At 37.1% G+C, this 14517-nt stretch overlaps 1 protein-coding gene across 1 annotated transcript in view; it reads right to left on the reverse strand.

The window, feature by feature from the left end:
• cdkl5 (cyclin-dependent kinase-like 5) overlaps positions 1-14517 on the reverse strand; it is a gene marked incomplete at its 5' end in the record, with an annotated part of 26771 nt that overhangs the window by 10672 nt on the left and 1582 nt on the right. Inside the window, 7 exons of the mRNA XM_035652017.1 lie at positions 151-237; positions 1388-1490; positions 4064-4154; positions 5118-5177; positions 5902-6022; positions 6460-6596; positions 6689-6734. Coding sequence (XP_035507910.1) covers positions 151-237; positions 1388-1490; positions 4064-4154; positions 5118-5177; positions 5902-6022; positions 6460-6596; positions 6689-6734 — 645 coding nt within the window. The remainder of the gene's footprint in view (positions 1-150; positions 238-1387; positions 1491-4063; positions 4155-5117; positions 5178-5901; positions 6023-6459; positions 6597-6688; positions 6735-14517) is intronic.

The following is a 14517-nucleotide window of genomic DNA, read 5'->3' on the forward strand; positions in this document are numbered from 1 at the left end:
GAGAGAGAGTGAGAGAGAGAGATAAATAGAAGGAGACAGAGCTGCAGGGAAAAGGAAAGGAGGTAAAAACAGAGAGGAGGAGGAGGAGAAAGAAAAAGAAGCAAAGAAGAAGAATACCAGTGGCTATAGACAAGATAGAAGATTTCCTACCCTGATTCCATGAAAGCGAGGGTTGTTGTAGAAGAGTTTCATCTGTTCTGCAGGAAGTGGCCCCAAAACCTTCTGAATGGTAAAGAGCTGGAGATAAAATGAATCAGCACCATAGTTAATAGTGACAGTAGACTTAACTGCACTTCAACAAGACTCTTGTGGTATATCATGTTTAACACCATGTGTAATATTATGAGGATTTTTTACAAAAGGTTGTAAAAATGTAATGACTATTTAACAATCTTCTTCTTCTACTCCATCCATTCCATAATTGTTGGAAAAATTATTTAGATTTATTGTTGCTAATGTTTTAATTAGTCAAGCAGGGCTCTCAAACCAAAACTGACTCAGGGCCACTGCTGATATGGTAATCTCATGGGAGGCCCACTCAAATGTACTACAAGAAAGCGCAATATTCTGAAAATATTTCCATTATTAACATCATATTTTTTTTTTTCAATGCAAACAGCAGCTTCTATACATTTCTAAATTTTTATTACATATATATCTTCTTTGTTGTTTGCAACCATACAACAAATGAAGGCTGAAAACTGCTCTCTTCTTATCAGCTGTTTGCACGCATTTGCAGGAACCTTTGATCTTTGCGTTAAAACAAAATACATTCTGATTTTGGGCTATATACTGTAACTAAATTTGACTGGACTAATCTATAAAATGCCAGAGAATAAGGACAAATGCTGATTGCCAGCTTCCATATTTCGTCTGATCTAAACTGTCAATGTGCAACACACACACACACCGGTCTTGTCCAGGTGTTGAACCACAAAAATTATTTTCTCACACGCATTCATATCCCTGTTAAACGCTCCCTTTAAAATTTCTATTTTATTATATTAGGAAAAACAAAGGTTTCATTTGCGAAAGCAGATTTGTTTTGTTTTTATTTACTTTCCAAAATCATGTTTTTATTTGTGCACTCTAGGAAAATGCCCAAATAGGTGTTGGCTTTTTCATTTTAAGAACGGTGTTTATCTTTTTTTGCAATGAACTCTTTTGGCTCACGTCAGGTACAGAGGAATCATTTATTTTGTCTGAACAACAGTTAAAAACACAAAGATTCACTTTATAAAGATGAGAGATAAAGAAAAGCTGACAGTGGAAAAGCTATATGCCATTTTTATATGACAAATTATTTACGTATAACGTTTAATAGTTATAATAGTAGTATTAAAATTGTTGTTGATTGTTGTTTCATCACTGCGTGGCGCTCACCAACCTGATCTATTTCACTTTCCCCTGGAAACAAGGGCTGTCCGTCACTCAGCTCCCCAAGGATACACCCCACTGACCACATGTCCACTGCCTTTCCGTAGGGAGCCCTGAGAAAGAGACAAAATATAATTTATGTGAAGAATGTCAACATTAGCTTGTGATGACCTTGTCAATTATATGGCAGGAGTGAGGATGATATGGGTGAACATGAAGTCACTAAAACGAAGTGGAGATGACAATGAGGAGGAATGGCAATGGAGGTGATGTTATTAGTGATGGTGGTGAGGTCAAATAAAATGATGGATGCCGTGTTTCTGATGGAGATGCACATAAAGAAGATGGTTATTTCTGAGGGAATGGTGCTGAGGAGTCTGGTGAGAAATGGCGAGAGATCTGGCAGCAGAGAAGCAGAGGAGCGGTGGTGTTGGAGGGAGAGAGTATTTGAGTGGGTGGCATTCAAACGCTGTCTCAATAAATGTTCCAGGGCATTTACTAAATCAGGCTACAGCAGTGAGGCTAGATGACGTTCAGCTGTCTCCAAGCTATAATGGACATTCAATGCAGCAAAAGCATCAAAAACAACATAAGCAACAAAAACAACTGCGAAACAAAAATTTGATCTCAGGATACGGTGCACGCACAATGGTTCATGTCATCATGTTGTAGCGGGTGAATCATCGGCTCTTTTTGGAGAAGAGTAAAGCTGTGATCTGAATTAAAATAATGAGGATGAAAACGTACACAAATTGGTTAATGGGATTGAACCTTGTGCACAAAGACGCACACTAAACAATAAAAACAATAAAATAAAAAATATAAGGACTACTAATACTAGATAGAAATAGACAACACTTAATTTAACCCTTAACATTAACTTAACTGTTGTATGTGTACGAATATGTGGAAATGTTTTGAAGTGGTAACCCTTTCTTTGCCAATAAACTGAACTTACACATTTGATGGAGGTGACAAAATAAGGAAATATCTCATATTTATGAACATATATATTCCTTTATTTTGCCAAATTCACCATCAAAGAAATATCAGTGTCATCAATGTCATTCTACATAGTGATGTTACTTATATTTGCGGTCAATTAATATGTAAGTAACAGAGAACGCACTGTCAGCACCAGTCAAAATTATGTTTATAAACAATCCTTATAATGTATAAAGCTGATAAAACCATGTTCTGTATGTTTTTGAGCTATGAAAGATGACCTCCATGACTTTAGAACACTAAACATTAGGGTTAAATAAGCTTTATGAACCTTTTCCTATCAACAACCTGTCAAATAGTACAGTAGATCCATCCAAATGTAATCAGATTTTTATAGTAATTCTATTACAGCTGAAACTCTTATTCTCATAATAAACAACAAACATTCTCCGGTTCCATCTTCTCCAGTGACAAAATGTGTTGCATTTCTGCAAATAGATCCTCCTAAATGTTACACATTGGACCTTTAAATTAAGTAAACATTGGATTCTCTAAAACTGCAATGATAATATATTAGATAAGGACACATAACTGCTGGACTGAAGGTAAGGTAGTGTATTAGGACTGACAACTAAGAGCAGAGTAGTCATTTCTTGCATAATTTTATTGGAGTAACTTCTGCTGCTCATTTCTCTGGGGACTTCCTGTAATTCCCTTATGGATACCTGGAAACTACTGGCCATCTGTAGCCTATTTTAGTGTATCAAACAACCTTACATTATTATATATGAGGGATGCACCAATCCCCTATGCCAGATCGGTATTAGCACCAATACTGGAATTTAATTGGGTATCTAACGAGACTACATGTTTTTTATGGCTGGACTGTTCATCCATCTGTCTATTAGCTACCCACTTATCCTTGAGGGTCTAAGCTGCCAGTCAAACACATAGAGGCAAACTATTTATGCTCACATTCACACCTTTACGGGCAATTATAGTTGCCAATTAACCTAACCTTCATGTCTGGACTGTGGGAGGACACCAGAGAACCCAGACGAAAACCACATAGAGAGGCCCCAGTCAGTCTGCAGGTTTGAGCCCAAAACCCTCCCGCTGTGATGCGACAGTGTTGTGACACCACTGTTTCTCACTTAATCTCCTTCACACACTAACACCTGCACCGTTCAATCAGATGGAAATATTCTACACGCCTGATGCATCATATTTCCCAGAATATTCATCCGAACACATTTAGGATCATTCGAAACTTTGGTCTCAGTTTTTGTAATGACTGGCACAGTGGTGGTTGCTTTATTTATAGATTTTTTGTTATCATTATAAAACTCAGATGTGTTTTCACTATCACTTATTTAAATTCAGTCATGGCAGAGATTTTAGTGTCTGGCGTCATGTTAGCTTACATAAAATTATTTTAATGAGTTATTTTCACTGGGTTTTACAGATGAATCTGGAGAATTAGTGTACTGGTATTGGATTGGTATTCTGTATCTGCTGATATCCTGAATCGAGGTATTGAAAATGCTATCAGCAGAGAAAAATATGGATCAGTGTGTCCCTGCCTAATAAAACCTTATACAAAAACTCCATCCATCTGGTGCTCTGTGAAGATATAAAATAAATGCTGAGAATGATTTGCAACATGAGGTCTCTTTCTCTCTCTCCTTGTTTCTCACATAGTCTCTCCTACACACACACACACGTACACACACAGACTCACCCCAGCAGCAGCTCAGGCGAGCGGTACCACCTTGTAGCCACATACTCAGTGTAATTGGCATCTGTTCCTTCAGACAGGTTACGAGCAAAACCTGAGCCAGAGTAACATGGTAATGAATAAATCACATAAACTTGATGCAGTATTTTAGACAACCAGTACTTAGTGATAATATTCAGACAATTTACAGTCTTTCACATAAATGTAAAAATAGCTAATTAGTAAGAATATGGTACAATCAATACTCGTTTTGGACAGCTACACTCACAACATGGTCGTCATCTTATGTGACCAGACTCTAATTAGTTATGTCACTGCAGGCAGGCTGAGACCATGCTTTAGATAACTGGTGTACAGAGAGTCAATTTTAAACATGAAAAATCACAATAAACAGCATGCCAGCTCCAACAGTGAATAACAAACAAATCTCACCCCAGCTGACTCAGTAGGGTTGCATTAGCCAATTATGCAAAGCTAATTGACTGTGTGATTTTGCAAAGACTCATCCAAATGTAAAATACACACCTGGGAAACTGTAAAATGACTAAACTGTGCTGTATCAATACAATTTATTAGTATATTATAGGAGACACAGGTGCCTAACATTCACCTGACTTTCTTGAAATATACCTTTGGCAGAGTCATTGTGATAACAACCACCAGAGTACATTTGAGTGTGCTGGTTGGCTGCTTCCCAGTGACAGAATTGATCCCTGTGATTAACAACTTACAAGGTGACAAATTAATGGTGGGATTTTTCACAGTGAACTGAGCCCAAGTAACGAAACTGCCCAAAATGGAATCACAGAAATAACTGCAAAAATCACAGTTAATTTGACAGCATTACAATGAATCTACACACACAGCAGAGTGTCTAATAAATTGCCAGTAAAAGCTGATTCAGTCTGTTAAACAAATACCAGGATTTTACTAGCAATTACCTTTATTTGACAAGGCAAATGTGCAGAGACTGTATGGTTTTACTGCAGTGCACCTGTAAATCTCTTGTGACAATTTGGCTGCCGTAAAGTACAGAAAGAAAAGACCAAAAACTCACCGAAGTCACAGAGTTTGAGAACATCCTCCGAGCTGATGAGGAGGTTCTCCGGCTTGATATCTGAAGGGGGGATGCAGACAAAAGACTGTCAACAATATGTTTCAATCACATCTTGCAATCCGATCCTACAATTCAGTGATGTAACACATAACTTGACTTCCATCTGCATCTTTCTCTTTCATAACCTGAGAGCTATTGTTGTTACTTAAAATTCTGTCTGAGCAACACTTTTTTCTTAACATTCCTTAACTTTTCTATAAAAATCATCTTGTATTTAGAAACTGGAGTAGATCTGTTCAGCAAGATGGCTCGCTAAAGGTACTGAAAGGCTCCAAGATGCATGAAGAGAAAAGATTGAATACAAAAAACATACATTATAACCAGTAATTTTGGTGTTAACTCTTGAAGACTTTTTTTCCTTTCACATTTTCATCTATTTACAGAAAATATATTTTCTTACATTAATTAGTTACATTAAATGCTGTTTACAAAGAGATGTGTTGTAATCAACCTCCTAATTTGCCTGATTATCAGACTGACTGGTAGTGGTTGCTTGGAGAAGTTTATGTTTTTGACACTGATTGAAGTAATCATTTTAAAGCAAACGTCTGTCACTGGGCACAACTTCAAGCTTCAAAAGTGTCAACAAAATGTTTACATCACTGGCAGATTTCTTTCACTTGTTTTGCATATGAAAAATGTGATTTTAAGACTCAACACAACTAAGTGTCATTGATATTTTTGCAGTCGATACATATGGAAATAAAGAAAATAAACTCCTCACCTCTGTGTACTATTTCATTCTTATGACACCAGTTGATAGCTTTGATGAGCTGGTAGATGTAGCTGCGGACTTTGTCAGGCGGTGCACCATTGGGCAGTTCCTCTAAGAGCTCCAGCATGTTCTGCAAACCACAACAAATTAACCTGTAGAAAGAGCTACAATGTGGGGCTGCAGTTTTAACTATACATAAATAATACTATATTATAAATAATATAAGTATAATATAGTTGCCTAGATAATTCTTACAGTGGGGATTCCTCTCCCCCTTTTGTTTAAACCCTGACTGGAGAGTGAGAGGGGATGCCATGCATTATAAGTATAAAAATAAAACCTGTCATGAAATAAACACTTGGCTGGATACCCTGGCAACACAGTGGGGAATACCATTATTCACCAACAGCATAGTTCATATGTTGCCATGGTGATGCTTTTTTTATGCTCAACTGATCAATCTCAACATCCTGAAACTTAGAGTCTAGATACAGCAGAATAGAGATATGTAATATAAAAATTTATGCGTGCATAGTATGCATATGATCATAGTGTCATTAAGCTGACCCTCTCCACATATTCAAAGACAAGGTAGAGTTTCCCCCTCCTGCGAAAAGCCTCCTTCAGCTCGACGATATTGTCTTGCTTCAGCGTCCGAAGCATCTTCAGCTCCCGAAGTGTCGTCTCCTTGACCTCCTCATTTTCTGCATGGAAATTAAAAAGACAGGAATGATAGCTGTTTGGCTCTTCCTCTGTCTCTCCACTACCTTTCTCCCTCGCCAGCTCCTTCACTCACCTTCGCTGTCTTTGAACTTCTTAATGGCCACCAGCTCATTAGTATCCTGTGAAGAAATGAGGACGTGAGTTGTGTTAAGACAAAAGAAAACAACTTATTGAGTTCAAGGCCTTGGTGACTTTCCAAGACAGATATAAAGATACAAAGAACATTAAGATCAGAGTAGAAGTGAGAAATATAAGGTATTTGTAGAATGAAAGGTGAAAAGGAGAAATAAAGGGAAATAGTGTGATTACTTTCCTGCCCACTCTTAACATGAAAAAAGTGTGCCCAAGTTGCTTGCAGTGCCATCTAAAGAGCCAATCTGGTCCTCTCATTTCAATTATTTCACCACAGGGCACTTGCATACAAAAAACAGAACATCCTTGGCATAGTTAATATGGATCTTATCTCCTTCAGTTCCTTGCAGGTTGCTTGATTGACCTTGCTGAATTTAACAAGCTGGTGTGGTTGTAGATTAAGAGATTTACCGGGGATTCAAGGGCTGTGCTGCAGCTGGAATGCTACGTTTTAGACATCACATATACAGTATATTGTACAACTTTACAAACAATAAAAAGGTAGGTTTTGTTTCTGATGATATAATGTAAATGTGCATACATCAAATTATAATGTTTAGTTATGAGCAAATGTTCACAGTGCTTAAACAATCAATCAATCACTTTTATCAGTGGAATATATAAAGAGGGATTCCCATTAATGAAAATGAGATCAATAATGGACTGGAAGGTTTAAATGATTACCCCTAGCACTCTGTTTAAGGGAAAATTAATCTTAAAATGAAAGCAACAGAAGGGATTGAGCTACACATATTTAAAATGCCTTATTGTTGACACATCTCAGAGTAAATACAATAACTAGCACTCTGGTCAGAACCAAAGGTAAGATTACTACATGTTTATGGCCTTTTCATAGGGAAGTTTTGCCGATTGTCAACCAGCTTTGTAACATGACAGTGTGGATAGTGTATGCAAATGAAAAATGTTTGCCATAACTCCATTTTGCCCTTACACTGAGTTCCCCGATTTGCCAGCAAATTAATCTATCAATTCGACTGTCCGTGGAGGCCGGCATACAAAAAATGCAAAAGAGCAATCTGTAGTTTGAACTAAAGCCCTAGAGCTGGCAAAAATGTGCCATATCTGGCAGCAAATGAGCAGAGAGCTCTTGGTGCAGGCAGCATAGTGGGATGTTAAACTGGTTCATTTGCATACACTAGCCACATTATAATGATACAAAGCTGGTTGAAAATGGGTAGTTTCCCTTTATTGAACAGTGCAGAAGTTTGTGAGGCTATTTATATATAGACCTTGACAAATGAAGAGGCTTTGTGTGGAAAATGCATAATGCTGTTATGACTTTTCCATGAAAAATACAGATATATTTTTATGAAACTTTGCCAACATACACTGCAGGCATGTAACATCATAAGCTGCTCTGTTCTTCTACTACCTACAGTAATTACTATATGACTTTAGCCTGTGTTAAAGTTACTGCTATATCTACCATTTCTCACTGGAATTCCATGGGTCAAGTTTGAACTAAAGCTGTCAGATCTCTTTCAGTGTGTGGTGTGTAATAAATAAAAGGTGTCATGTGCAAACATACTTCTAAATGACTAATTTTGTTTTCCAGCAAGTTTCTGTCATGACACTGAGAGCCAACATCCTTAATTAAATGAGAAATTGGTCTATTCCATCTTAATATAGCACCCTGAGGCTCGAGTGAGGCAAGACAGTGGTCCGGAGGGAATTACAGCATTCTGGCCAGTGTCCCTCTGTCCTGCTCTGTGCTACTCTCATGTTCCTCTATTGTCCTTTTGTTTATGGAGGGTCAGACAACAGAGTCAGCCTCAGTGTCCAGAAGAGGCAGCGCGGTGAGGAGCTGCATACCACCGGCAGTGCTTTTGCTCACACAGGCCAATTGTTTGACAGAACATGCTTTTTTTTATACAAAGCTGTCTGTTTTGAGATCTTCGCTTGAGTGACGAATAGAATGAAACATCATGGATTTACAGCTCAAACAAGACTTAATTGTGAGAGTAAAGTAACAGTTTCCACTGAAGGGAATTGCAAACTGGAAGATTTATAGGCAAAATAAAAAAAACACGCATAACAACGTACCTACAGCATGATATATGACACTTCAAGCTCTGTGGAAGCACCTTGCAATGTGCTGATGAGGCTTGTGCACATGTGTGGTGTCCCTGACCTCCACTGATTTACCTTTTGAGCCACTGTTAAGTCAGCTCACCTAAAAATAGCCACAGGCTTGATGATTTTCTGCTGATGACACAAGCAGGTCCTGATTGTCACATTACACAAAAGAGTAAAGGCTGAATGTTTCACTTTTCCTCCACAGGAACATGAATGTTTTAGCATATCATGGCATAATAAATGTACTGTGCCATCGAGGTGGTGATGTTGCTGTAATTGTTTAGTCACCCACTTATCTACTTATCTTTTAATATCAATACATGTCTGTTGAATGGAAGACATCATTATTATGCTAAATGGGAAAAGTGGGAATTATTTATTAATGGATCCCATTAAATGAATCTAGAGAAATATTCATGACAAGAGGGTGGCATGGAGACTTTAAGAGGTGGCAAAAAAAAACCCCAAAATGAAGCTATTTTAACTCAAAAGCATTGCAATAATGTGGCACATTAGAAAAACACTGAATAGAAAAATCGAAAAAAAAAATCCAAAATTCCAAACATTTTTTCTCAAATACATTTTGTCATTTTAATTGCACTTAAGGATATTATTTAGTCTAACCAGTTCCGTACAAATAGATCTTTAAATGAGATGTGTTCATTTCCATTTTTATTATGTCCTTTTTAAAAATCTTTTTGTAACTTTTACCCTTTATTGATGAAACATGGACATTTGGGGGGAAATTATATATTTTAAAATAAATCAAAACATGCCCGTTCCAGTACTCGCAATGCCACAACAGCTATTTGACTTACAGTATAATCATGAAACATTTAGCTTTTTCTTCAAACATGTATACGCAGCAAGGTTTCATAACAATTAAAAGACCTTGGCTGCTCTCAATTTAAGAGCCTCAGGAACATTAACTAAAAATTTGAGAAAATTAAAGAAAACACAAAGAAATCACAATTTTGGCATCACTAACTCATTTGGATGTGATATGGATGGATTTGTCCAGCATTTACTTCTTTGGATTAGACAAAAACAAACTATTTTAACTCTAGGTTCACTTACTTTCCCAGAAAGTTTTGATATTGTAATATAAAATCGCATAACCCATGATTGTCCATTCTTGCAGCTAACTACACCGTTGACCTTTTGCTCTTCAAAGACTCAAAACAGTGAAAAACCACCAAATCTTTTCAACTTTTAAAGATTTAAAACAGAGAAAATCAAACAAAAGATGAATTTTCTGTTGATCAACTACCAGTAATCAATTAACATGTCCCTTCAGCATTACAATACAACATAGAGATACTGTATAGGCACCAGGAAATACTGGCTAGCGTGTAGGTTGTGCTATTGTCACAAATTCAAGATAACACATAAGCCTCCATACACACACCCACATACGCTAATACAACACTTCCATAAAGTGGCAGAACATTGCACAAACGCTAGCACACAGTCGCTCGGCTAATTAAATGTTCCATCAAACACATACTGTACTGTAAAGTATACATAATTAAATAATAAAAAATAAAAAAATAATATTACAGTTGGGAGTCTCCTGGTTGGGTTTTAGCCCAGTAATCAGAGTCTCTATGATTGTGTGAAAAACATACATGGGTCTGAGGTAGCCTCCTAACAGGGTGACCCATTTACCATCAGCATAGTCTCCATATTTAATACCTCCCTCTGCATCTCCTCCTCTCCATCACACACACACACTCACACATTGCTTTTCTCTCTCCCTCTGCCACCCTTTTCTCTTTTGCCCTGCTTCCAGCTGAGAAAAGTAAAAATAACTGCTCTCTTGCAGCAAAGCTAAAAACCTTTTATCGGTCTAAGTCGCTGGCTCTACATGTGAAAATGAATGAATCCCCTACTTATATATATATATGTATATATATATCTGTGTGCATATACTTACTTACTCAGTTTAACATGACCGGACTTTGAAAGCTGAAGATTTGCTGAGAACCAAATTCATGGTCCAATAAAATAAAGATTGGGATGAAATGATAAATTTTAACAAACTTGCTGTTGCAGCACTGACTCATTTACCTAAAATGTTATTAGCTTAGATTTATTTGTGCTACGTAAACATTACAACTTGTGGTTCAGTCACAGTACATTTAAAGAAGGTTTGTCTTTGTTTTTTGTGTGTGATTGTTGGTTTTATTTCATTTTTCAGCCAGCCAACATGAGGCTTTGGTCTCTCCCTCTCAGTCTCTAATCAAAATAACCCATGTTAGCTATGCATACAAATAATTTATGAATAAACAACTGCTGAAAGAGAAGCATTTGTCTCACAAATGCAGCATTTAACTTTAGCTTATAAAAACCTTAATCAGACACAAAAAAACACTAAAGCATTCCCCATGTAACAATTCCATTCAATTCAGTTTTATTTGTATAGCACCAATTCATAACAAAAGTTATCTCAGGACACTTTTCAAATAGAGTAGGTCTAGACTGTACTCCTTATAAAATTTATGTACAGCAAACCAATGAGGCTCCACCATGAGCAAGCTTGGCGACGGCGACAAGGGAAAAACTTGTCTGAGCAGAAACCTCAAACAGACCTTGGCTCTAGGTGGGCGGCTGTCTGCCTCGACCAGTTGGGGTTGACAACAAAATTCCACATTCACAGTTGAGCTGCATTATGCATTTTAACACCTCAGATAATAATAATAATAATAATAATAATAATGTTGGGTTGCAACTTCCTCTCTAACCAGCATGTTCTGCTTACCACGTCATTTTGTTCATGCAAGCGTGTGCATATTTAGAATTTTAATGAATGTATATAATTTATGGGTCATTTAAAATTTTCATGAAGCAAAGCGTTGAGAGAACCTCTTGGTCAAGAGACAAATGTAGGGCGTAAAATGAAAGAACCATGCATAAATGGCACATACAAGAAAAGGAGCCATGGGGAAAACATCAAGCACTCACAGTACTTCATAATGAATTTTTAAATTCAGAAACATAAACTCGCTGTGGTTTCACTACAGTGTGGTTTAATGTCCTCTTCAATGTAGGTAGTGATAACCTGGATTCCATTTCAGTTCAAATTGAGTGCAACAATGATGACCAAAAATGAAATAAGATTTACTCTTTCTTAAATCTTCCCTGAGAAACACATCAGGATAGCAGCAACATTAAAAATTTAACAAATGTCTCCTGTCTTGTTGACTCTGCTGCAACTGTCACTCCTCCCACAGTTGTCCTCACGCTCTATGTGTGGAGTTAGGTGTTTTTCACAAATATATTATGTTCATAAATGTACTGGCAGAAGGACTGATATAAAATTAGACTAAAATATCTAATTCTATACAGTTAAAGCAGGACACGTTGCTTTATCCACACAGATGAATCTTTACTACAGTACATTTTGATTCATGTAGCAATGTGGCTTGGTTTGATTCAGTTTAGTAGAGTGATAGGATAATCAAAATCTGAATGTGAAATCAATGAGTCATGCTATCAACTTGAAAGACCATGCTCTTCAATAAAGAGAAGAAAACAAGCCCCATACTGTTCAGCCACTATAATCCACATAAGCAAAGAGTTGTCGAAATTACACAATTTAAATCTTAAATTATTACTGTGAAGTCAAAGCAATAGGCTGACCGAGCAGCAGCGACTGGTGGGGTGAGTGGTATATGGACCTTTTCATCCTGAGTTTTGGCTCTCAGGCTACATACAAGCTGGAGGTTGTTGGGGCTGTAAGCAGTAGGACTGTCCCCTAATAGTCGACTTAACCATTAGTTGATGAAAAGCTGCTGCCACTAGCTAGTTAGCGGTAAGGAAAATCTTTAGTCAGGGGCGGCCCTACAAGCATTGATGTAGATATTTCTCAACTCAGGCCAAGGGAATGCCGGCGCCTTAGATAAGCTCTGACAATTTTATACAACCTTACTGTAAAACTCTTTGTAAATGGTAACTTGACACAAGTAATATGTGTTTGCACCCAGTCAAAAGTTACGAGGAACATTGTGGTTTGGGCTCCACAATGACCCAGATGAAGCCAAGTGTGCAGAGGCTTCAAAACTACTGCCATCATGGAAGCTAACCCTGTTAGCCCAGAAGCAAGAAACCAAAACCAAAAATACTAATATATAACAAGATAACATGAGGAGACTGTTACATCTAATATGGATGAACAGAACATACTCACATGCCCTGAATTTATCATGTCACTGGATGCCCAACAATCATTCGACAGGGTAGAATGCAACATTTTATTTGCTACGCTGTCAAAATTCAGATTTTGTAAATGGATAAAATATCTATATTTATTTTCCTAAAATATCCAGATCAACCCATCAAGGATGCAGTCTCAGTCTGTTCCTGTTCACAGTTTTCCTTGAACATTTAGCCACATTGATTAGAGAGGAGCCAACAATTGAAAGAGTTATTGGAGGCAGCAGTGAACACAAATTATTTCTGTATGCTGATGACATTTCAGTACTGAGTCAAGAATCAGCCACCACTATATCAGTGTTGTTAGAAGTTATTGAAGCATATTCCAAACTGTCAACATGTAACTTCAAATGGTTTTCAAATGGTATGAAATAATTGGGGAGAGAACTGAATCCAGGCATAGGAGAAATCAAAAATCTGGAGTAAATTACGCGTTATGGGAGAAAATGAACACAATAAAGATGGTTATAGTCCCACAGATAAATTATATAACTGGAATGATACCAATGTGTATTCCAAAACAATTACTACTAAGACAAAATAATATGATAAAACATTTTCTTTAGCATGGAAGAAAACCTAGGATTCATGTGGACCAGCTTGGCCAGCCCAAGAAGGGTGGAGGCCTATCTCTACCAAACATAAAATATTACAATATTTCTTTTGAAATGGCTAAACTTGCCAGACACTGGACTGAAACAAATTCTGAATTGGACTGGATTTTGATTGAATAGGAGCTTACGTCTCCTTTTAAACCTATTGAGGCTTTAGCACAAATATTAGAAGGGGAGAAAAATAATAGGATGAATCCCATTCTAATACATTCAAGGACTGTTTCGCAAGAAGTACATAAAAATGTAACATCTCTCATAATAATCAGAAATATGCATCCATATGGTACACTCCCAAAATAAAAACATTCCAAAATCCCAAAACAATTTATGGGGCTTAGTAGTTAAGACAAGGAATCTGAATGATATGTTCGAACAGGGCAGTTTTCTTTCATATAACAGGATAAGGGAGAAATTAAATCTGGAGGAGAGGGCCATCTTTGGAAATATTTTCATAGTAGACGTTGTATTAAGGGGAAAGTTCACTTTCACACATGAAAAAAAACCCAGTAGAGCACTATCTACAACTGCCGACAATGTTTCATAAAGCATCAAAGTGGTATGAGTTATGTCCTTGGGAAGCCATGGGAAGTGCATCTTTGTCAGGAATATTAAGCTGAGCTTCTGCAAGTGAATATGTCAGTCAGAGGGCTAGATAAGAGTTGGACTGGTTAACGTGTGAGTGAATTTACTGACATACACTTAATTTCTTTACATGAATCATTAATTAAGTGTCATGTAGCAGCGTTTGAACCAACCTCAGAGATGGGTTTGTTTAAAAGAGATAGGAATATTTTTTTTTTATAAAAGTAAGTCTGTTTTCTGACTGTGTAAAGTTCAATTGCCC

This window comes from Morone saxatilis, unplaced genomic scaffold, assembly GCF_004916995.1.
Source record: "Morone saxatilis isolate NCDOM2014 unplaced genomic scaffold, NCSU_SB_2.0 Contig11, whole genome shotgun sequence".
Lineage (NCBI taxonomy): Eukaryota > Metazoa > Chordata > Actinopteri > Moronidae > Morone > Morone saxatilis.